The sequence below is a fragment of the Phasianus colchicus genome, chromosome 9, assembly GCF_987193195.1.
Source record: "Phasianus colchicus chromosome 9, bPhaCol1.hap1.1, whole genome shotgun sequence".
Lineage (NCBI taxonomy): Eukaryota > Metazoa > Chordata > Aves > Galliformes > Phasianidae > Phasianus > Phasianus colchicus.
Window position 1 is genome coordinate 23,867,022 of NC_143444.1, and position 24,577 is coordinate 23,891,598.

At 39.4% G+C, this 24,577-nt stretch overlaps 1 protein-coding gene across 14 annotated transcripts in view; it reads left to right on the forward strand.

Moving 5' to 3' along the window:
• The window catches only part of MAST2 (microtubule associated serine/threonine kinase 2), a 192,033-nt gene that overhangs the window by 67,265 nt on the left and 100,191 nt on the right, over window positions 1-24,577 (forward strand). For 4 of the 14 annotated variants that reach the window (XM_090146608.1, XM_090146607.1, XM_090146605.1 and 1 more), the window contains one exon: window positions 1,210-1,296. The exons of 8 other annotated variants lie outside the window; for them this stretch is intronic. In XM_090146608.1, coding sequence (XP_090002734.1) covers window positions 1,210-1,296 — 87 coding nt within the window. Of the gene's footprint in view, window positions 1-359; window positions 590-1,209; window positions 1,297-24,577 lie in introns of those variants that run through there. 2 more of the 14 variants (XM_090146613.1, XM_090146617.1) reach the window with 2 other exon arrangements.

Here is a 24,577-nt window from a genome sequence, read left to right on the forward strand (position 1 = left end):
AGCTTTCCGCTAAGAAATTGTAGGTCATTGCGGCGGTTGGCGATATTTGCAGCATTTCCTTTTTTCCCTCTCTACCAGAGGAAGGACAGGGGTAGCACGAAGATTCCATGAGATGCTCAGCGGTTGGGATGAACGTATCTAGGTTTTTGTTTATTCCAGGGCTGTATGCTATAGCTGCAGCTCTTAGCGCCTTTTCTTTTTCAGCATGGCTCCTATTTTAATACGCGAACGTAGATAATGTACAGCAAGGGAGAAAGTCTCTTTTGACCTTGCTGGAGTTTTCTGTGTAGGCAAGGTACAGGCAAACAGAAACTGCAGGACAGGCTGCAAAATTCTCAGCTGAGTGCTGCTTTTTTTTTTTTTTTGCCTTTCCGCCATGGATGACGAAGAGGGAAGGGTTTCTTAAGACAGCTCTGTCAGTGATGAATAGATGAATGAATTCTTACATGTTCAGAACTTGCAACATGTGTTCCCAACCCCTCAGCACCTAGGAGAGGCAAGATCTCAGCAAGGAGCTCAAGAATGCGCCGTGCCTGCTGCGTGTGAGAAGGAGAGCAGCATACCTCAGAGATAGCAGAAACAAAAGAGGGTGCGATGGTATCTCTGACATTGGCTTTGTCTTACAGAGCAGCAGAGGAATTCAGAATTAGGAAAATCAAGTTTTATATTGTTTCATTGTGATTTTTTTTCTAATTTTAAATAGCTCCATTCCCTCTCTGTCACAGAATCAATTTTTTAGCTGTGAGTGTGCAGTTTTTTTTTTTTTCTCCGAAGGAAATGTGACCTGGATTTTGTGAGCTTATTATGATCGGTAACTGAAGGCAGCTGTTGTAGTTTGCTGATCCCTTATGTAGCTGAAATACATGGAAAGAAAGCAAAAATAAGCATGTGGGGGATCTGAATTAAATTCCACTCTTTGGCCTTATGTGGAGCTGTGGATTATTATACATTTCTGGACAGTTGTGTATATGAAGGGAAAGAGTCATCCAACCTTGGAAAGACTTAGGGAAGTCAAACAGATTTTTTTCCAATGCGACCTGCTAAATCTGTCACAAAAGGGGCAGGCAAAATGACATACAAATAGTCAGAGACCCTGGCTGTGGTTCTTCATGACAGGCGAGTGAAAGACCAGGTCCTATTTTTAGAGAGTGGATGGAGGAGGGGCAGAGAGGGAAGAAAAAGTTTGAAAATAATGGACTTCTTTAACAGTTAGGGAGCAAAACTGGCCAGCAGCAAGAGAGGCAGCGCCGTGGGGATATGGATGACTCAAGTATTCTGCGGAGGAGAGGGCTGCAGGTAAGTGCAACTTCTCTCTGTTTTGTCCTGCTACCCGCAGTGTCAGCGTTCTCAGAAATGATGACACTCTTTCAGGGTAAATCAAGTCAGTTTGTAAGCAGAGCTAGGATTTAAGCTTTCTTGTTTTCGCCTAGTACACATATGCTCATTATAGAAGTAAGATTTTCGCATAAAGTTATAAAATACATTTTGCTAACTTGCTTTAAATTTAAGTCTCGTAAAGCCTTTTGAAGAACATTCTTATGGAAAGAAGCAATGTCTAAACTGTAAGGCTTATCTCATATTTGAAACTTTGGTTTTGGAGATATTCTAAACCCTGCAAAGTGACTTTTCTGACTTGCCTCAGAGTAGCCATTTTAGCCGAGCATTACTTAGAAATTAAATGAGAAAGCAGAGTGAGTATTTTTAATCTGTTAGAGCTATGCTTATTTATTACTTCAAATACAGATGTGGTGCTACAGAAAAACAGTTCTTCAATACAAGTGATATCTATATTTTTTCAACAATTGTCGTTATGTTGACACAGATTCTCCTGCATTTTGTTTTAAGCTTTAACATCCCAGTGAAGTTTTATGAAATTGCAGTGCTGTGACAAATATGGTGATCTGTGTCAGTGTCAGTGGGCTGTGACGGCAGAGCCGATTCTTCCTGAGTAAAACAGCTGGAAGTGAGAGAGCTCCCAGATCTGGTGTGAACTGGAAATGGAATCAATTTTTGCTTGAAAGCACCATATTCCTTTTTTTTTGCATTGTAATGTGATATAGCCTATTACATACATGCTGGCATAAATAATTGTTTATAGACCATGAAGCTTGCTCATTAAACAATAAACAAAACAGCTGACAGGCACAGTTAATTTCACTTCTTTTGAGGCAAGTGAATTCACCATTTTGAAATGCTACCATTTGTAGTTTAGGGACGCTTTAAAGTAATCAGGGTGTTACTGTTGCATTACCTGAATGTGCTTTGTCTCACTGTTTTAGTAACTGTTTAGTTTTGATTTTTCTTTGTGCTAGCTTATTAATATTTCTGAGATTTAGTTTCACATAGTAGGGCTGTGATTGATGCAGCACATTGTGATGTGCTAGTTCACTTGCTCAGCATAAAACGGAATACAAGATGTTTTTCTTTAACTGAAATATATAGGATTGGGACTATTGTTTTCAGTGATGATGTGTTAACTACTTGGGACTTTGCTAAGAAAATTGTTTCTGACCAGAGAAAATCTAAATCATTCCCCATATGCTGGTTGTTCAGAGCCTAGAATGTGAAATTAGAATGTCTGAGATGTTGCATCTGTGGCCTGTGGAGGCGTGGTTTTTTATTTTTAGTAGGAAAAATTATAGTAAAATATTTCATACCTTCCTTAATATATGATATCTAAGAAGTTGGTTCAACTCTGGAAATAAAAATAATAATAATAAAAAAATTCTAATATGTTTTTTCTTCACTTTTGTTCTTTACTATATGATATCACAGATTTGGGATGGGATATTTATATAATGAAAGTCTATTTTGACAATGTAGATGGAGGTCTAACTGGAGAATAACATTAATTGCACTGGTAAAGATTTCACTCAAGAAATCTTACAGTTTTGAAGCATGATGAGAAACACACTGAAGCTGAGTAAATATGTTAAGTGTTTTCAGGACAGGGCAGCTTGTTACACTAATGGAATGAACTGCTACATCGGGGCAGTCCCTGAGGTTATTTCTGTGATCAGCAATAAGACTAGAACTGACCCATGGATGTTGCAAATTTAATGAAGAATTTGAGTTAATATGCCTCTGCTCTGTTTCTCTGCACCTCTGAAGGGACAGAAAAAGCTCCCCAGCTTTCCTAAGATCCCAATAACCCAAACTGTTTTCTCTGTTGCACTGGAAGACATTACTTTGCTGTTGAGCTGGAAACGAACGTGGCAGGTAATGGGAAGGGAATGCTGCCATTACACTGGAGATCCCCATGGCTTCTGTGGAGTGTCTCATGGTAAAAGTGCTTCTGGCAATGGTTAGCTTTTCCTGCTGTCAGCCCTTCAAGCGTGTGGCTGAGGTTAAAGCCTTCGTACTCTGAAGGAAGAGAAAAGTTAATTCAGTGTGCTCTTGTGCTACACAGGATTGGCACACTAACGCCTCATTGGCAAAGACAATCATTTTCGTAATAACAATGAGGAATAAGTATATTGCAGTGGTTTTCATCCCATGCCAATGATTGTGCTAATTAGTCCCAAAAATAATCCTAAAAGCTTCACAGAGAAGCTTCTAAAAAAGTAATTAAAAAAAAAATAATCACTAACAGGAGGGGAAAAAAAAAGAGGAGAGTAAAAAATCCCTTGTGCTAGTAGATCTTAAAGCAGTTCATGTGATGAATGCCAGGTGAGGCACCCTGCAGCCTGAGCAGTGTATCTCTCCTCCTTGTGCAGTGTGACAGCTGGGGAGACGATGCCCTTCCTCTGAAATTCATCAGGGTGCTTCAGGCAAGCACTGGTGAGCACTGTGAGGCTGGAGGGGCCCAAACGTCTGCTGGTGACAGCAAAAGACATACTGGGACTGGTTTAATACGTGCAGCGTGGTGGAATTTGGTAATTTTAGTAGCCTTTCATATTTACTGTCTATGTGGGCTGTTGTCTGTACGTGCTTGGGTAGGTATGTGTAAATGGCATGTGTTTATGTAGGTGTAATTCACAGCTCCACCAAGAACGCTCGGGGGGTTAAGACAATGCACTCATAGGACAGCAGGTAATAGGGCAGATGTGCAAGTCCAGGAGTAAGTTAATGCTGGATTTATTTTCCATGCATCTAGGACTGTTGGGGTGTTTTTAGAAGAAACTGGCTCACAAAAGTGACTATTGAAAACATTCCCTAGGAAAAGTTACAAAACGACTGGTTTGTGTTGGCTCTTCTGAGGCAATGCATTTTAATTACTTTTTTGGGGGTCTGGGTGCTGGTGGTGTAGTTTTAGAAAGTCACTGATGAAAACAAATTACTTCCCCATTTCAATCTGGATGTTGGTGACTTTTGAAATAAACATCCCAGCCTAAATTGGGCCCCTAATCCAACCCCTGCACTCAAAGCCCTGCTAATTCCAAAGTGAGATCGGGTTACTCAAGCTCTTGTTCAGACTGGTTTGGAGTATTTCGAGGGATGGAGAATTTGCAGCTTTTCTTGGCACCTGTTCTGGTACTTGTCCACTGGTGCTGTGAAAAATCTCATTTCCTTTATATTTAGTTGATAGAGAAGAATGTGTTGGTCAGCCTGCTGATACTATTTCACATATAAATTGACTTCTGCAGATTAACAGAAGGGAACAAATGAATTATTTTCAGCAGAACTATGTGACCAGTATGACCTGAGATTCTTTATTTTTAAACTGAGTGGATTTAGACTTGTACTGATCCGGTTTCCCCAAGGTTTCAATGTTTTAGGTTTTTTTTTGTTTTGTTTTCATATCTTCCTGTCCATTGGACATCTTAGCTGGACTCCTGCTTATTGCTGGTGATGTTTCAATCTTTTGCCTCTTCCTACTTGTTTCCTGCAGCCGAGTCCTCAGCCTAAATATGATAAAACACTTATTTTGTGTGTTGTTCCTGCTGTCTAACAAAAGCAAACAGACTTTTTGTTTTCCTTTTCTCTGTCACTGCTGAGAGCTGTACAGGAGCCTGCAATCTGAAGGAGCAGGTGCCTTTTCTTTCTCCCAACTCTTTGTTCAAATCAACAGAAATTTCAGGTTAGGCTGTTACTTCTTTTCAGCAGTGTTTCTGAAGTTCCTCTCACTTTGTTCTTTCCAGTTGTTTTGGAAATACCGTGGATCTGTTCCTTTGTCATTTTCAGTGGCTACCTGTTCAAGGACCTGCGGTGCATGACTTTCAGGTTCCCTTGTGTTCTTCCCTCACAAGCAGCTTATTCTTTTCAAATCCAGTTCTTTTTGCCCTGTTAAAATAAGCCATTAGCTGTCACCACTTCATCCAGTTCTCTAACAAATGGATGTGCACTTTTTCCTCATGCTTCTGTTACCTCTATTACCTGAAAGGCACTCGAGATCACTGCTGTGTACTTAGTCTTCTCTGGGGGCCCTCTTCTGCTGTAATCCATGCTGTAAATGGCCTCGTGTGGTGTAAGCAAATAACCTAAAGAAGCAGCAGTTGTTCCTATAGGCTAAATCAGTATATTTGTATGACCTGTATATATCACCTTCTTTGTTTGTTCATTCTGTTTTCAGTGCTTTCTGTTTGGTCTCAAATAGTGAGTGCTATCTGCTCATAAGAAATAGCAAAATAGTGGAAATGAAGAGGAATAAACCAGATTTTCTCAGGATGTATTTGTGTGTGTGTGTACACAGACATACTGCACACACAGTTTGACACAGCTGTGCAGTAGTATTGACGGAGGACCAAGAAAGTGCTTCTGATAATGGAATATTCTTTTAATTTGTGGACTTCCTTTTTGGCTAATGAACTTGGACTACTGACATAAGTTACTCCCTAGGGACAAGTGGTAATGCAGACGTGGAGCTGCTTCTACTGTACTGGGCAGAGAGCTGTGCATGTGGTTTTATTTATTTATTTTTCTTATGTATCATGATGTAAATTACATCGTGAAGGTAGCTACAAATGTTGAAGCTGTCTGGGTTTGTTGTTGCTCATATGTGTAGAGAAATTGTGGGGAAAAAATGTTTGGGGACGTTTGAGTCCCTGTGAAAATGAATTTGTATTTTGAACATCGTCTCAGAGTGAAAATTGGCAGGTGAATTGCTTTACAATAGCTGCTATATGTTTGCTTTTACTCTTCTCACATATGTAAGAAATTAGAGTTTCTGTCCTAAAAATCCTTACTTGTAAGTGCAAATAAGGAAAGTAATGGAGCGGGTGGTGTGTCAAATTTCAGATACTTGTCAGTCATTATTTGCAGCATTTGTGGTACTTGAGCTGTATTCAGATGTGGTCAGGCATTCTCAGCACCAACGTTCTCTGCATCAGTGTTTTCCTACATAGTGCTGAAATTCGAGTTAAGTTCAACTATTTAAATTACTTTGTTGGAGCCTTTTTACTGGCTTCGGTGCAGATGTGAAACACAGAGCACATCACATTACTTGAATGTGTTTATCTTGGCTAGTGTTTTCCACTCCACAGCACGTTCGGCTAAAATAGAACCAAATGTAAAACCAGCAGAGGGATGAATCTCATTCTAAAGATAAAGCCTAATGCTTTCTTCGCAGGGAGTAAAAATTGGGCATGGAGGAGGTCTGAGGAACAGAGACTGCTGATTCAAGGCTGCTGGAATTCATCGGCTAGTTGTATCACAAGCAGCTTCTGTCATGCAGGTCTACTGTCATGGTGCTGTACATTATACCATATATAACTACATTGCATTGTAGGACTGATGGCTGGTGAGAAGCATTGCTGCTGTCGGTGATGCCTGCCTGCCACAAGCTGGCACACTGGCTGGCTTTTCCAGACCTGCTGCTTGTGGTTTCCTCACAGTGGAGCAGGAAATGGCACCGCGTTTGGGCAGCATGTGCTTCTGGCATCTGTTCTAAAGACATAGGAAATGTACCGAGGGGAAAATGTGAAAGCTTGTCAGAGTAAAATGTCCTTGAGATATGGGCAAGGATAAAAGGTTAAATGGTTTGCTCAGACGGAAAAGATACTATTTAGCTGCTGTCTTCAGGGTGTTGTTAAATTGGTCTGATAATTTGCCATAGTTATGCTTAAATAACTGCTTTCAGTTTGTCAGCAAGGACTTCATGAGTGCTTGTATAGCTGAACTAAACTTTTTATTTTCTGCTTGTGTGAAAAGATAAAATGCCACTAATTAATTCTTCTGCTTCAGGAAGAAAGGCTTTGTTAGCAAATGACTGCAAGAAAGAATGGCTGTATGTGTGTGCATCTGACTACAAGTAGGTGCTGGACAAAGGAGTTCTTCCCAAAGATAAACAGTAAAATCTTTTTCCAGCTTTGACTTGAAGGCATATCTTGGTGAGCTTTCCCATTGCCGTGCTGTTTTTTGCTGCTGCTGGTAGTCACAGGGCTTGCCATGTGGAACGTGGCTTTTGCTTCCTTTCCTAGCCATTGCTGCTGGGGTGCTTCACGTGGGTCAATATCGTTTCTTTTTGTTCTTGCTTAGTGACAGAAATCCCAAATCTTTAAAAAACAGAACAAAACAAAAAAACCAGTTCTCCAACATAGCAACATAATGTGCTGCTGCTGTGCTGTTTCATCTGCTTATCTTTAATAGTCTTCACTGCTTACGCAGACCCGCTTACCTCTTTAATGAGAAGCTATGTCCTGCAGGGAGGCAGCATGGATTTTGCTTCTAGGCTTATGTCATCGGGCTGCAAGTTGAAATTGGTTAAAGCACTTTTTGTTATTTTCCTGTCAGTTCTGCTGCTGATGGTTGCCTCTTCAGTTTCTCTAATGTGCTGAAGGGCAGCAGTTGTTGTAGAAAGAAACCCAAGTAAAATATTCCAAGTGGAAATCTAATTTTGAAAAGCTATCAGGATTGATTGGGGGCAGGTAGTAGCCTTGTATTTTCAAGGAATAAAGATGAAATATCTTTGCGTTTTGAATACTTGTAAATCCTGGCTACTAGACAAATAAATGCCAAAAGTATATGATGAGTTGTGATGTTTTAATGACGCCTAGGAAACGCTATCTTAAATGTCAGGAGACATTTACAGCCAGCTGTAAATACGTGGCAGTATTTCCTGTATGACTTAGTTGTTGTTTCTATTGTACTTCAAATTGCTGTATGCAAGCTGTTGGTATTTATGGGACTTCTGTGAGTTGGTGGGATTTTGGCATTTCTGGAAGCAAAACAAGATAGGCTTTTGGAGGTGGTTTTGTTTTTAAATATTTAGAAGCTATTATTAAAATAAAAAATACAGAGTAACAGACACCAAAATGGCTGTGCAGAATGTCTTGGTGGTGGTATTTAGTTGATATTCTCTCAAGTATATGATATTGAATCTTCAAATAGAGTTTATTTTGAAGAGTTGCATCTCCTGGATGTTTCTGGTGTGCGTGCTTGGCACAGCAGGGAGAGGTGGTAGGCACCTGGATTGCTTCGTTCAGCAGCTGTGTGAGGAGCAGTCTTTGTGCCCACCAGGGCACTGCAAGTGCAGCTGTGATGCTTTTAACTCAGGCAGTTCAGGTACAGTTCAGGTACTCCTCTTGGTTGGTGTTCAGCTGTCTGGATATTCTCTGAATTGTCAGTTCTGTGAATATACTTCGGAGGCCTTTTTACTTACAGGAACAAATTGTTGAAGGTTTACGAACTTCAGGAATCAGATGAGGTTGGTGTTGGTGGACCTACTCAAAGACCTTGCTGGCTGTGTGGTCACGCTTCACCTTGTTTTTCTTAACTATCAAGTGGGTAAATAGTGTAACTTTATTGGTGCATGAAACAAAAGCCACCAAAATGCACAAAATTTAGGTGTATGGAAATGATTTATTTGACTAGGCATTTTCACTTTTATTTCTGAAAAAATTGTATTCATGTCACAAATAATGCAGCACAGACTTCCTTAATAGTGGCTTATGGGCTTTGAAATCATTTTCCCTTTTTGGAAAACAAAGCACTTTTTGTGATTCAGAGTTTAAAAAATGACTGCTACATTTCTGCATCTTTTCATGTGAATTTGTTAGAAAACTGATATTAGAATATTAGAAAACAATTTCAGTCTGAGGTTAATTGCTGTATGTATCATAAATACACTGTAAACGGCAATTTACGTAAATGTTTCTATATGAGTAAACTTTGAAGTTTCTCCTCTTGCTTTTAATGATCAAGAACGTTATCCAGTCATGAAAAAAAGAAACTGTTTCAGATGTTGAAGGTCTGTGTTCTAACACTCAATCTCACCGTCCTTGTCAATAAAACTGCTGCAGTGGACAGTTATATCTGGAAGGTAACAGTCCATTCTTCCCCACTCCCCAACACGCTGCTGTCTGTTGCAGGTGTTTGAATGGAGTGTTCTACTACAGTTTTTTTTGATAATGTAGAGAATAAATAGTTCAATTTCTCCACCTTCCTTTCACTTCTAGCAATAGTCAATTAAGGATTCTTATTCTTCTTTATGAAGTGATTGCAATTATTTATTTGTTCTTGTTTGTCTTTGGAGATTTGTCATTGAAATGGTGGCTTTGGAATTAGCTGCATTTTTCCTACAAATGCTGACAAAGAGTTTTCTGGATGGAAAGTGGTTCAACTTTGTGTTGCTTTTTGTTTTGTATTTTTAACCTATCTTTGGTCAAATCTGTAAATGGCTCATTTTGCTAATGGCAGTGCTCTTTAAAAATCAGATTGTTTTAGCACAACAGATGTGTTTGTAGCCAGAGATTTCTCTTTCCAAAATGCTCTTGGATATTAGCATGATAAAATCATGTTTGGAATGAGGATGAATATAATTACTGCCTCTTGTATGGCATAGCTTAAATCTCATATAATTACTTTTGAAGTCCTTTCATCAAAATAAGAACATATTAATTGACTTTGACATTTATCACTTGTTTTATATCAGCATAGGCTAATAAATGTCACTTGTACTGGCAGCCAAAAAATGTGATGATATCAGATGTCATTGAGGTGGGTTAGTGTAGTCCATGCAAAAGGTCCTTTTGCTCTTTTTGTCCCACGGTCTGTGGCTTCCATGTCCTGGGTCTGACTCTGGGCTGCATGGTCTGAAATAGAACAAGCCAAGCCCCTGCTCTTCTCCTTCCCAGCAAACATGGGGGGGATGCAGCCTATTAGGAAGTATTTCCAACTCCATGCTTTTTTTTTTTTTTTTAAACTAGCTTTGGGGGTACATAGTGATCTCCTTCTCTGTGAAAATGTGTGTAATTTAACTTTGTTTTTGATAACTGTAGCGAAGCATTTGGTCAAAGTGGAAGAGTGTGTACTTGACTGAAAGAGATTCCTCCTCTAGGGGTGATTTCTGAATACCTGTTAGGAAGGGATTGGGATCTTAAACAGCCAGAGAAAGTTTAAAGGCCAGAAGAATGGATTGTGGCTGAGGTAAGGGCAAGAAAAAAAATTGGGCATGACTTAAACAGGAGTGTAAGTGGTTTTGCATTTTAGACTTGTGTGAGAATTATTCTCTCCAATGGCTTCGAGTTATTAAGTATTTATTTTTCTGGCTTTTGTCTTCTCTGCCTTTAAGTGTGAATGCCCTGCACCTTTATTTTCTCCACTTGTTGACTCTTTTGGTTGTAAATCTCTGAGAGCCACATTTAACCCTGGCAGTTCTGTAGCACTCTGTGTCTCAAAACATTTATTTATAACACACAAAACCTGTTGTTCTGAAGTGGGCAAATAAGAAGGTTTTCATTTTTTTAACAACTGCATGTGAGGGAACAATTTTGCTGTGCTGGTGACTGCTTGCTTGTAAATGTTAATAGTTTGACAGTGCTGAGCTGATATTTTTCTTCTAAAGTGGCTACCATGAAGAAAGCCCCTCAGGGACACGGGACTCCTGTGGAGTTTCAGAAAGCAATGTTGTGCTTGATTAAGTTTAGACAGATGATGGAGTGATGTAGTAAAATCATTTCTGTTAAGGCATAATATAACTTAGAATGCAATGCGGTACCGTTGGGACTGATAAAAATGAAATACTAAAGAAAAACCATGCCCTTACATAGAGCTTTCAGCAGCAGATGCAATAGATGTAATTCAGTTGTGTGGGGCTAGAAACATAACATTGATTTACCATGAATCAAGAGAAATGGCTTGTACCTTGCCTGCTCGAATGGGTCGCAGCAATCTTAGTGAAATGAGTTACCTAAAAATGGGATGGTACGAGAATCCCTTCTTTTTGATAGGGGTGGGAGATGGCTGTAGGTAGGTGAAAGCAAAATAAAATAAAAAATGAATAAAATCCTGAGAGATACTGCACGTGTAACTGCTAGGAATTGCTGACTTTCCCTGTACCTGAATTGTACTTGAAAAAAAAGAATACCTTCAAAGTTAGTCCTCCATAACCTGCATGAAACTGCGGAGGTTTAATAAAATGAGAGCTCCTAGCATTATTTGCACAAATAACTTGATCTCACTGTGTAACATCTGTGTATCACAAGATAACTGCTTTCTTTCCTGTTTAAAAAAAAAAAAAAAAAAAGACAAAATAGCACTTCTGGTACAGCAGAACTTGCAATAACTTTCTGGGAGGTTGACTCTTACTGTGTGGCCTGTGACTGCTTTCTAGCTTTGACTTCGCAGCAATTCTGCTCTGTACCAGGTCAGTTACTGGATGAAGTGATTTTGTTTCTTTATTGCATTTTTGGAGCTGATTTGAGGCTAACAAACAGGTTTACTACCTTTACCTTACAACCAGAAACAGGTATGTTTTCCTAATGTTTAAAAAATCAGTGTATGGCTTTTATTCCTCTCCTTAATTTTCAGGTGACTCAGGTTTCTGCCTGAAGTACAATTAATTTTAAATCCCATTAATGTAGGCACCAATACTTTAAACAAAACATCATAGTAGGAGTACCTTTTGTTCTTGTAACCTTTGTTGTCCTGCTTCTCTCTATGCGCTGCTCAGTAGCATGGGGTAAAACTCAGTGTGTCAGGAAATGTGTATTTATTTTTTTTATTTTCAAATTTACAGGAATTCTGCCGTTGTAGGTAAAAAAGCCTTTTCATGGGGGCTGCATCTCCCTTCTGCACATTTAAGCCACAGTGTGCAGATGCAAGTGTTGTGCAGGTGAGGTTGAACAACGTATCAGAATAGCGCCGGTTGTAGAACAGGGCTTCAAGAGAGGCTCTGTACTTGTTTGTCCTATTGCCTGAAGTGCTAAGGCCTGCAAACTTTGGAGTTCAACAGCAGTATCTCAAAGTATTGGCAGCAGGGTGCAGTGAGCAAGTGAAGTCTCTCCGCTGGGGGAGAAGCAATGCTTTAAAGGGAGCTGTTACATATTTGTTTATTCTCAGCTAGTCAGCTCAATTTCTCCCCGATATTCTTGGTGAAAGATTGCTGCTCCTGGGAGGCAAATTTGAGAAAGCAATCAAATAAGTCTGTTAAGTATTTCAAGAGCCCCCCTGCTCTCCTGAAGGGGGAAAAGAAATAGAGCAAGATATTTAGCTCTAAAAATAAAAATAAGCTCCCCTGGTATGTGAGCTGGGTTTCTGGATGTTTGGAAAGTGTTTTTATGGAATTGATTGGGCTCTTTTTTGTTTTATGAAAGGAGAAAGGGAAAAAAACAAACAAACAAAAAAAAACAACCAGTATTTGTTTTCATGAACCAAAAACTGTCATACATTTATTGTCATCTTGTGTGAAAGAAATAGTTATGTGGGGGTCACCCCCTCTTCTTCCCCATCCTTTGTATGTCAGAGCAGTAAATGCTCAAACGGTTGGAGGTGCTGAGTCAGCATTCTCTAGCAGACCTCTTGGAAACGAATGCAATTCCTATTTGATGGCTGTGTTACAAGCAGGTAAAGGAATTGTATCGTCCTGTATGAATACAGGAAAAAAAACAGTAACTCTTGGCTTTCTTAAATGTCAGTCCCCCATTCTCTGCCACTTTGCCTGGGATGTGTGTCAATTGCAAGAAAGAAAAAACAGAATGAAACCTTTTCATTGGCGTAACAGTGATTGATGTTACAGCTAAAAATTGCTGTTAGATACAATATTTTGGAAGAATGCAGAGCAGAACTGTACGGTTTTACTGGTCTGTTATGAATCTTCTTGTTTATACCCCTTCTCGTAGTCTTTTAACGAGGCAAGCGGGTGCACATAAACATGATAACTTTTTAAATCAGTTTGAAATAACATTCACTGTACTGTTGAACATTTATTTTCTTTTCCCTTCTGAATCTTATGTTTGGGATGTATCTTGTTGATGCACCCCGTCCCTAGAGGCGTTCAAGGCCAGGTTGAATGGGGCCCTGGGCAGCCTGGTCTAGTATGAAATGGGGAGGTTGGTGGCCCTGCATGTGGCAGGGGGGTTGGAGATCCATGATCCTTGAGGTCCCTTCCAACCCTGGCCATTCTGTGATACCTTCTGTAGCACTTCATAGCGGCCAGAAGAGCATGTGGGAACAGAATATGAGAAATGATGCAAAGAATAAAAATACGTGTAAATATATACTAAGCTGTAGCACAAGACTCCTCTTAATTCCTTGGATGGAGTAAAGGTTTTCCAAACAGGGCATAACTTAAAAGGCTCCTGCTTGGAAAGTGCAAACAAGCGAGTCAAAGTAACTCTAAAGATCATAAAATACAGCGGAGGGATCAGTAAAAGTTGAGATAAACACCCACAACTGAACGTGGCACTGGTTTTCAAAGGTTAAAATTTTAAATAAAACTCAGAGGAAATCTGTTTTAATTAAAAATAAAGCAATGAGTTAATAGAATAGTGAGAATATTGAAAAACCAAGGGTGGGAGCTTTAGGAACAGAAAGACCACCCACCCTCTCTCAGCCTTGAATCATTACCTTTCTTTGTGCTGTATGGTTAAAAATTGTCATCTGGATTTTCTAGCAATACCGACAGGAAATCACATTTTAATTAAACACAAGGAGCAGAAGGTAAACCAAACTCAAGCAAAACGTTAGGAAAATTGAAAATAAACATATTCTGCCAGACCTTGGTTTCGGCGTATGTGCCTCTAAATGGAGTGTGGTGAAGGAGAATTCTAGTATATGTAGCATTAAGTAGTAGTGTGTGTTGGAAGCTGTGTTTTGGTATTGGCCAGGTGATAGAAGAACTCTGATAAGCAGCAGAAGGTTTCTGCAGGCTGGAAGATGGCTCCTGAGATCTGGGAGGCTGGTTGAAGACACTGTAGGGACGTTGAAGAGCAGTGTCTGTCACCTCTCTGTTTCACACTGATATGAGTTCTTCCTTGGGTCAATGGTATGTAAACTGAGCAGTTTGAAACCCAAAATAAGATATTTGTCAAACCTGCTAGGCAGTTTTCATCTTTATAAACTGAGCAAAAATCAAAGTAACAGTACGGTTTTTAGAGGTTGTTCACCACTACCACTGAGAATTAAGGTGATGGATTACTGAATTGTTGTTCGAGAAAAATGGATGCACAAATTATTTGCTCAGCTGCTAAGATCGGGCAGCCTGAACCATTTGTGTTCAAAGTTGAATTACTGACTAGCAGTCAAGTTCTTGGGTGAAAGGTACGACGTAAAAATATCATAGGAACTTCTAAATCATCTTACAATTTTGTTTGTGAAAAACAATTAAAGGGACTTACTCTAGAAATGTTTTTCTTGTCTTTTATCTGCTTCACCAGAAAATTAAGATCTAGTTAAGTTCTGCTTCCCATTTTAAAATCCATGTTTGAGTCTTCAAAATGCTTCTGTGGGCTATTTGCATTATCTTTTTACCTTCCAAGATGATTTATAAATTGGCTTCAAATGGAAGAAAGGTTGCAATAAAAGTTGAAGCTGATCATATGGATATACTGTCTTTTGAACGTTTCTGGAAGCAAATCTTATTTTGCTGCTTTAATATGTTTGAAGTCCAAATTAATCTTACACCTAGATTAGCATTACTGGGATGTGATAATGGATTAAGTACTGATCTTTCTTGCCCCCTGTTTCATCAGCTGCTTTCTTCTGCAGGAGTGGTAATTGCTTTGGAATGGAAATCTTCAAATGCTATTTTAGTTGATAAAGGTCTGTGCAATATCCATGCAGATACTCTTTTTAATTCGAAAGGATTTTTCTACTATTTATTTTGACATATGTTAAATAGTGTAAGAGAGATCAGAATGTGAATCGTAATTCCTTAAAGAACTTGTGTAATAGCTATTTGAGTAGAAATATAAAATCATAACGTGGAGCTCAGCTCATGAAAATTTCAAACTAAGAATATGATTGTCAAGCAAGCACTAAAGCATTTATCATCTTAAAGCACCCCAGGATTGACTATAAATAAAGTAAAAAATATCACAAGGAATCAGTAGTCAGTATTAGATTGAGATGAAAAATACAAATATTAATACTAATAACATTAGAAGGAAAGCTAGCACTACTAATGTGAGTAAGGTCTTCTATTTCTGATTCAGGTAGAAATTCATCTGTACTATTTTGATCTGGAAGATGAAAGACATGGCTGCAAATCTGATGGAATTGCAACCTGAGAACAAATAGAAACAGAAATCAGCTTTCAACACCAGATGAATTCACCAGAGCAGGACAGTGTTAACAAAGTTAATGAGTGTAATGTAAGTAAGGCTTATAAAAGACATGCAGCTGTGCATCTAGCTAGCTTCTGCCTCTGAACTGAGAGGCTGCTTTGTTTCTTGTCCTTACCTGATCCTTGCGATGGTTTGACTGCAGCCTCAATTACGGAAACAAGAAAGTTTGGGATTTAATTGAGAAAGAAGACTGTTATTCTTCAGTGACAATCTCAAGACAATGCAAAAAAGTTCACTGCAATTTGTAAGGGCAGCCAATATTCCCTTTGTTTTATGCTGGTAACTTTGACTTCACATAAAGCATTAGAACTTTACTGGCAGCAGAATATTCAATAAGAGTACTGGTTAAACACAATTTAGGCTTATAACAGAGAAAACCATAGCAGAAGACAACCAGCTATCAACAAGCAATATCAATTTACAAGAAATTGCTTTTTTCTTTTAAGTGTGTGGTTACATTCTGATGCATAATACATAACAAGCTGATACTGAAAGAGTAGCCAAATATTGTGTAGACTCTCTTTGTCCCCTGGTGGCAAACAACATAGAATTTTTTTAAAGTATCCAAAGTTCTAATTTTTAGAAGTTCTATAAGATACTGATTCATTGAAAATACATCCAACAGTCAGCATTAGATGATCTGAGTTGATCCTTTCTCAGTTTATGAAGCTTGCTTCTTCAGAACTGAACTAATCATGAGTGATCTGCCATTCTCTTTTCATTGCATTATTAATGGTAGAGATTAATCAACCAATGTATTTCCAAAGTCTGCATCATAAATGTGTAAAATGAAGTTCAGTAATGACCAAGTTAAAATTAAATATTTTCATTAATTGACATCAAGGTGCTAATCCTTTTTTCTTTTTTTTATAGTGAAAGCTTTACTGTTTAGAGATGCAAAACCCCTAAATAACCACTGACAGTAATAGCCAATAGAATTAGAGTCAGATTAACAAAGAAAACCTTAGATTCTTGGTTGGCTCTTTCTTCTCTTGGGAATAAATCCTGATCCACAGCATTTTCTCCAGTAGTTTGATTCCTAGTCTTGAAGTGCATCCATTTGTAAAGATGTGATGATCTACCTCCATCCATCCCAAATTACACATTCATGGCTTAAGAAGTATTTCAGCTGGGATCACAGTGTGTCAGCAGCAGACAGATCCTCCTGTAGTCTTCACTTGGTGAAAACTGGAACTGGTGCAGCTTCTCTCTCATGAGGTAAGTTGAAGTGTATTAAGAATGGAGCTGAAAAGCCAAGAAGGTTGTACGTAACTAAAGAGGGTTCACTGATGATGAACCACAAAGCAAACAACAAAGCGTCCCAACAGAAAATGGCAATGGCAGCCGTAAAATCAGATAATAAAGTGATCCTACCATAAGGGCAAAAAAGAAAAAAATAATTAATCCCCCCCAGAGAATCAAACTAAATAGAAAACAAAAAATAAACAGGCTTAGTGCAGAGAAACACAGGCATATAGCAGCGGCCATGTTGCCACTGAAATATCCTGTCCTTAAGCAGATTAGGAAAATTCCTCTTGTACTAAGCTCTAGCAGTTTGCCTGCTAAATATATTGTGGGCTGATTTTGAATGCCTCCATAGGTTGCATACCTAGGAAACCTGTGGTTTTTAAACTTTTTGTTTTCCAAAGAAAGAATTCTGTTGTAAGAGAAGGTGTGTTTCAAATAATACAAGAATCTGTGCTTTCTCAATGCATTGGAACAAGATTTGCTCTTCTGTTTTCTTTGAAGTTTGGTTGTGTCCACATTAAAATGTGTGAACTTCCCATATATTTGTAGGAAATGAAATTTCATTGTGTGCATATGTATTGATATTGTGCATGGTGTGTACATGCACAAGTGGATTAATGTGTATACTCTGTTCAGCTGGATGTCTTGAGGATCATAAGGAATATAGATGATGCTTAATCCATGTTTCTGAAATCACTGAAATGTGGTCAGCTGGGAATTAGAAACTTTTTATTTCAGTTTCCAGCAATTTTATTTGCACCCGTTTTATGAATCGGTTCTTGTGCCAGCATTGTCCTTTGTTCTGAACAGCCTTCTTTCCATGGGAGTTTTCCTATGATATTACTCAATGAATCCAAGAGACTGTCATCGCTTGCAGCCAAAGTCTCCTTTTGCTGAGATGATGGCTGCCAGCCTTTGAGAGTTACTTTCTGTAGTATTGGAAACGCTCCTGCTCTGAACAGGAAGGCACAGCTTTGTGCCTGTGCTGTCATGCTGCAGACCTCTGAAGATACTTCTGTTCTTTTGGCTAGAAGGACTAAATTATTTACTCTCTTTTAAAAACTTGCTCCTTAGATTTAGTGCTTAGAGTCCAGATGATAGTTTTGTCTCTTTTTTTCCTTCAAAAAAGAGACAGGCATGTATTACATAGGAAAATTAATTTTAAGCGCAGTAGCACTATCTCAGTGAGGAACCTGGGATGTGTCTGTGAATGGCATGGCAGGACCAGGCCTGGCATCATAGCAGCTGATATATTTCTGACTGAGCTAATGGCATTATAGTAATTTCCATATTAAGTTCCATCCTGTCCTTGATGCTGCCTATCAATGTTTGCTTTTTTCCAGCCTCCAGCTGTATTTGTAATTTGTAATTGTCATCAGTTGCAGCCTTTCAGTACATGAAGGGAGCCTATAAACAGGAGGGGGGGGTCAACTCTTTGAAAGGGTAGATAACAGCAGGACAAGGGGAAATGATTTTAAGTTGAAGGAGGGAAGATTTAGGGGGAAGTTCTTTACTATGAGAGTGGTGAGGTGCTGGAACAGGCTGCCCAGAGAGACTGTGGATGCCCTGTCCATTCCTGGAGGTGTTCAGGGCCAGGTTGGATGGGACCCTGGCAGCCTGGTCTAGTATTAGATATGGAGGTTGGTGGCCCTGCCTGTGGTGGGGTTGGAGATTCATGATCCTTGAGGTCCTTCCAACCCGGACCATTCTGTGATTCTTTTATTTTTGAAATTTGTGTTAGTTTGGCTTTATGTTGGAGTATGAGCAGTTAGTGGTGTATATATCAGTTCTGGCATTGTGTTGATTCCTCACCTAATGAATTCCTCACATTTTTAGAAATTTGCTCTTGTGCAGTATATACTAATGTACTGTGTGCTGGAATTAATGGTAAATGCTGAAGTCTCATCTAGCATTTTGCTATAAAATCAATTATTTACCTCTGATCTGCTTTTTTTTTTTTTTGGTCCTTAATGTGACATATCTTGCACACTGAAAACATTACCCAGCTTTCTGTATGAGCATGAGGGATGCTGAGAATGCTTAGCCTGCTCAGGAATAGAAGAATTGGAGTAATTGTATAATTCATACAGTGAACAGGAGAACCAACAAAAAGCAAGGATTTGAAGAGAACTCGCTTATTTCTAATTGGCTCAATGAGAGCAGAATGGGCTAGGAAGAGATTAATCTTATTCATAGAATCATCCATGCTGGAAAAGACCCCTCAAGATCATCAAGTCTAACCATCAGCCTGGCTAACCAAGTCCCATCACTAACCTGTGTCCTCAGTGCCATGTTCACACATTTCTGAAACACCTCCAGGGATGGGGACTCCCCCACCTCTGTGGCAGCCTATGTAATAATGCCTGACCATATCCTCTGTGAAGAAATTCTTGAGATCTAGTGTGAACCTCTCCTGGTACAAATGTTTGGAAATATTACTTTATTTTTGTCAGTCGTTTGCTTCATTAGTTTTATGTCCTGTTCATTATCATCTCTTTAAGACTGAATAGGCAGTGAAATGCTATTTAATGTAATAAAAATTAACAAGACTCAAAGTACTTAGTCTTAAAAGTAAGACTTGGGACTGTTCATTAGATATTTTGCAAATGATTCTCCATAGTTTGTTTTACAGTATACATTCTGCTTTGTAGAATCAGCGTGCATTGAAATGCTGGGTATATCTGCTTTTATTGTTAAACTTGGGTAGAAAGAGCCTTATAAGTACTCTGTTAGAATTACTGGGAAAATTAAAATAATATTGTATTCATCTGTGATGCCTGTTGATTTTTAAGCAAGCTGTAATTGCAATGCAGGCAGAGTAGGCACAAACACTGGCTGGTTTCTGGCAGCCTCAGCAGAGAGAGTGAGTATGATTTCTGGTTGCTTTACCTCCTGCTGAAATATTTCAAGCCCTGTGTTTACAAAGCAGGGCACTTCCACAGGGCTCATCTCCTAGTGAGGCAGAGTACATGCTACATCAGAGAAGATGCTTTTTTTCCCTCTGAGCATATGTGTTTTTTTTTTTTGCCTCTGTTAGATCCCATCCCTGTGAGCCATCTCAGTTTTTCTCCTAAACATCAAGCTGATGTTTTTTAGAACAGTTGAAAACAATGATGAAAATAAACGATGGGCAGAAAAAAAGTCTGATTTGTTATTTAAGAAGATGGTGGAGAATTAGTAAAACTGGAAAAGCATCTTTGTAAATGTGTTACTTGTAACCTGTTTTTTTTCTCTCTTATGTGACAAAAAAGACTCTTTAAGATGTTAAGTCAAGAATGCTGCTTACCATAAATGTAAATCTGCAATAACCCCAGAAACTGCACTAGGATTATTTTGGGGTTATGTAGATGATGCTTAAATCTTCCTACTGCCAGTCATCCGTAATTCCTGGGTTAGACAGTGGTCTTGCTTTCTGCTATTAGAATTCTGAATTCAGCAAATACCAGGTCCACATTAGAAATAAACCCTTAAATCCAGAATTGTTTTGATGAAGGGTGTACCATTCAATGAAGTAAACTGACGTGCTCAAAATACTAAGCTGAGTTTGGAGTTTTATCAGGATAAAACAAACAGGATAATGTTTTATCCTGAAGAAGGAGATTAAATGGGAATCATCCTCCTTGCTTTTCTTTGCTGAGCCTTTATTTTGTGAGAAGTTACAGTGAAAACATTCCAGGAGCTTTGAACCTGTTGCAGTCAGAGTATGGTGAAACTACTGTGTCTAAACTGTTTATAGAAATGAAACACATTGGTTAACACAGTACTAAATCTAGAAGTAAATGACTGAACTGAATCCAGGTGTGCTTTGTAGGCAGTGAATGATTTTACAGGATCAGCCACAGCGGCAGAGGGAATGCATTCATGTCTGAGGATGGATTAAGGAGTTAAACACTGAAACAAAATAAACGAAGGTTTTTCTTGATGGAGAAGACAGTGTGTTATACCACACCACGTGCAGGTAGAAGGTTGTTACTGAAAAGGCTTTCGTTGTAAGTTACTCGGGTTATTTCTTCACATATGGTCATTAAATTAAATGAGCATTTCAGCTTTTTCTCCATAGTTCAGTCCCTCTCAAACAAAAATACTAATACTTCAGTGAGTGTTCTTATTAATAGTTATCATGACAATCAAGAGTTTTAACAGCTACTACAAATGCTTTTTATATAAAAAAATCTTCTAAAGCTCCTGCTGAGCACATCAAAACTGTAACTTCTGCTGTGAGAAATGCTGCTGGATGGGGCTGATTGTTAGAGTGGGAAGGGCAGATGAAAATTGCAACGAAACTGTTGAAAAAAACAGCTGTGAGTAACTTTGCATAGAGATCTATAGCATGTGTTTTGTTTTTATTTATTTGTGATTGCACCATTCTGGTACTTTGTTTTGCCTGTACTGAGGTTTATGTGCTACTTTTTCCAGCGTGTGGCTTTTTGTAGGCTGTGTGAGGTGTGTATGGGCTTCAGTTCTGGCACTCCAGTGTTTCCAAAGTATGTTAAAGACATTCAATTGAAAACTGTGTGTTCACGACTTTTGAAATAAGGCCACTGTGTGCTCATTACCCAGAAGCCAACGTGGGCTGAGTGCTGTGAGCATGTTTGGAACTGAACCTCCAAGTACGAACAAAGACATTGATGAGCGCGGCTGCTGTGTGATCTGTCAGCTTCAGGAATAGCCCCTTTCTAAAGCCTGCTCGTAGAAAAGAGTTGTTGAGTGGCAAATTCTGATGAGTATACACATCTTGTAAATTTCTTCCGTAGGTACAAAGTAGAATATTCCTTAAAATATGCCTTTGAAGCCAATACCTGGGTGAGCCCAAACCTCGCAGTTCCTTCTAAAGAGCTGGAAGGTGTGGAGGATGAAGAGATCTGAATGCTTTGTTGTATGGAAGAATAATGGCTGTGCAGACAGTTCTGAATGCTTGAAAGTCTTTTCCCAATGATGAAGTCATTGTTTGTTCTAATTTGAAGTATTATAAAAGACAGAAGACAGAAGTTGTAGAGATTGATTCCTATCTTTTGTCTCCATATATTTTCAAGAGAGTACGTATTTATAATTTAAGTGCAACAGAAAGAAAATTCTGGCCAGAACATGTCCTTGTAATAGAATCAGCTGTTTCTGTCAGTCCATTACAGAGCACACTAATCACCCATCAGAACTAAAGTCATTAGGCACAGTCTGCAGTTTCTCAAATCTGCTTTGAGAGCGCGTCTGCATTTTACTTGTTCTGTAATTGGGGATGAATTTTCCTTTGCTCTGAAACAGATCTCTTGGCACCAAGGAAGTCTGAATTATCCAACTATATTAAATGTGGGGTTGTTCAGAAATAAATCTGTGAAAGATCCCATGCTTCTTCATATGAGAAATCACAGAGAGCTGAAAAACCTTAATTCACTTGACATTTGCACAGTTTATGATATACCTGAAGGACAGCGTGGCTGTGGCTGATTAAAAATATGCCCAGGGATGAGATCAGGCAGTGCCTGTGATTCCCAGCTCTGCAGACTTTCATTTTGAAAGCAATAGATGTTGCTTTCCCAAGATAGGCTCTGCTCCCTCCGAGCCCAAAATTGTCCTGTATACATCAGTATAAACCTTTCACCACGCTCAGATTGATCTGTACGTTAATCTTGGGTTTGGCCTAGCACTGCTTTGCAGTTTTGCATTCTATTTTCCACCTTCTTGTTGTATGTGAACATGGCAGGGAGTGGTGTTCTCATGAGATGAAGGTAGCCCAAGACTGTTATTTTATGATGAGGTTGGTGCTTGTTACAGTTCCTCTACCTGATCAAAACTGAGGAGAACATTTAATTGCCCAGTATTTCTAATAGTTATGGTAATCTAGGTATTTCAGAGCAAATAAAGCGTCTCTTTAAGAGTGTGTGTGAAAGAGCTGGTGGGAGATCTTGCTTCACTTTAATGTTTGTTTTTCACTGAAAATACTATTTTCTAGAATGGATTCTAAACAGGTAGCTGTAGAAATACTCAGTGCGTAACTTGGGTGAGTCACACGTTGTGTTTCCAGAGGATCAGTTTCTCCCTGTGCACGTAACTTGACTACAGACTTTCTGTAGCTCTTTGCTTTTGCTGTAAATATTATCTGGGAATGAAGCAGTAAAGCCCTTTCTTCCTTTACTTGTATGGAGGATTTAGGTTTCAGCTTGGCTACAATTTGAAGCCCAGTGCATGTAAACAGTATTGTACCATTCACTAATGAGGGCAGAAAAGTTAAGAGTTCTGCTGGCTGCTCACAGAGATACAGGTGCTGGTGGGCACCTGCTTGTTCCAGACTTTCATATGGTGCCCAGCACGTGGAGGTCCTCATAAAGCACAGGACTGTCTGTATTCCTTTGCAAAACCCATCACCTTCCTCCTGTCCCCGCTGCCCTGCGGCTGCTGAGAAGTGGAGATTGGAGAGGGGCGAGCTGGAGTGCCTCGTGCAGATTAGCAGAGCAGTGAGAAATTACATCTGCTTGTTCTCTAAATAACGTCCATTCAGAGCAGATGTAATTAACTACTGAACTTAATGGATGCCTCGTGAGGTTACAGATGCTATCAGTCATAAACGGAATGAAGGCAAGGGAGCTTTATATGCTTGGAATCCCTTTTAGGGCTAATTACTAAATATCTTTAAAATTGATTGCTTATGCTTTCAATTTCTGAGAGTGTTCTCACGTGATCTCTGTGAAAGGGACGTGGTGCAGCTTTTGGGCAGGGTGGGGGACGCCTGCAGTGTGGGGGCTGTTTGAGGAGCAGTGCTGTTCCTCTGCTGTAGGGCTTTTTCCCAGAGATCTGATATTAACAAACTTGGTCTTATTTCAGGGGCTGCTTAGTGGTCTGATACAGATGTTCTTGGTGCCTAAATTATTTGAGAAATACATGGTTGCAAAGATTCCTGGGGCAGTGGCATGGCCCCAGTCGGCTGGAGCTCAAGGAACTCAGTTGTGGGGTTGGGGTTTGGGTGCAGAGCCTGGAGTTGGACTTGGTGATCCGTGGGGGTTCCTTCCAACTCAGAATGTTCTGTGATTCTGTGTCAAATGTCTCAGCTTAGCGTGGAAGGAAAAGCCCACAACTGACTTCATTCCTGCCTATTTGCTTCCCAAATAGCACGTGACTGGGGCCTTGGTGAGAGGCAAAGCTGATGGTAACCAGGACCCTTCTGGCTGTCATGAGATCCTGATGATGATGTTAATGTTGAGCTGACGGTGAACCTTTTTGGGTCCATCTTCACTATCAGAGTTTTCTCAAACTAGAAATTTCAGTGCAGGTCTCTTTGTAACCACTGATGCTTGCTCACACTTGCATCACCAATGCACTGAATGGATGTGAGCTGATGAGCAGCCTCAGAAGTTTTCACCTGAGATACCCATTGTTTTGCAGAACTTCTATGCAAGGTTAGCCACCTGAGTGCTGGGCTCGAGTACTCAGTTATAAATTGAACAGAAGGCACTTGATGATTTTTATAAATAAAACGAGTGGTCAGGTAGTATTGACGCTGACTTTTCTTTTAGAAACAGCCTTCTAAGGAGTAGATGTGTGTATCCTAGAAAAAACGACAACCGACTTAATCATAGATCAATATTAGTACGAGCCAATGAGAGAGGGGATAAAATGGGGTTTGTTTATCTGTAATGCTCTTGGCATTCCTAGCAGCTGTGACCGTTTCCTTGCGGTCGCTGCATGCCCAGTCTTGAAGGAATTTTTGGTGCAAGTCAAGACAGGATAATTTACAGAGCAGTGTCTAACAATAGTGTGCTCCTGTATGTCTCTGAGATGACGCTCCTTTCTGCATTTTCCAAACTTTTGCACAGCATGATCTTCTGACTTAAATTTCTCAGGCTGGCGTGGCCTGGCAGAATGAGTGAGCATTGTGAATGTTGCTCCTTTATTTG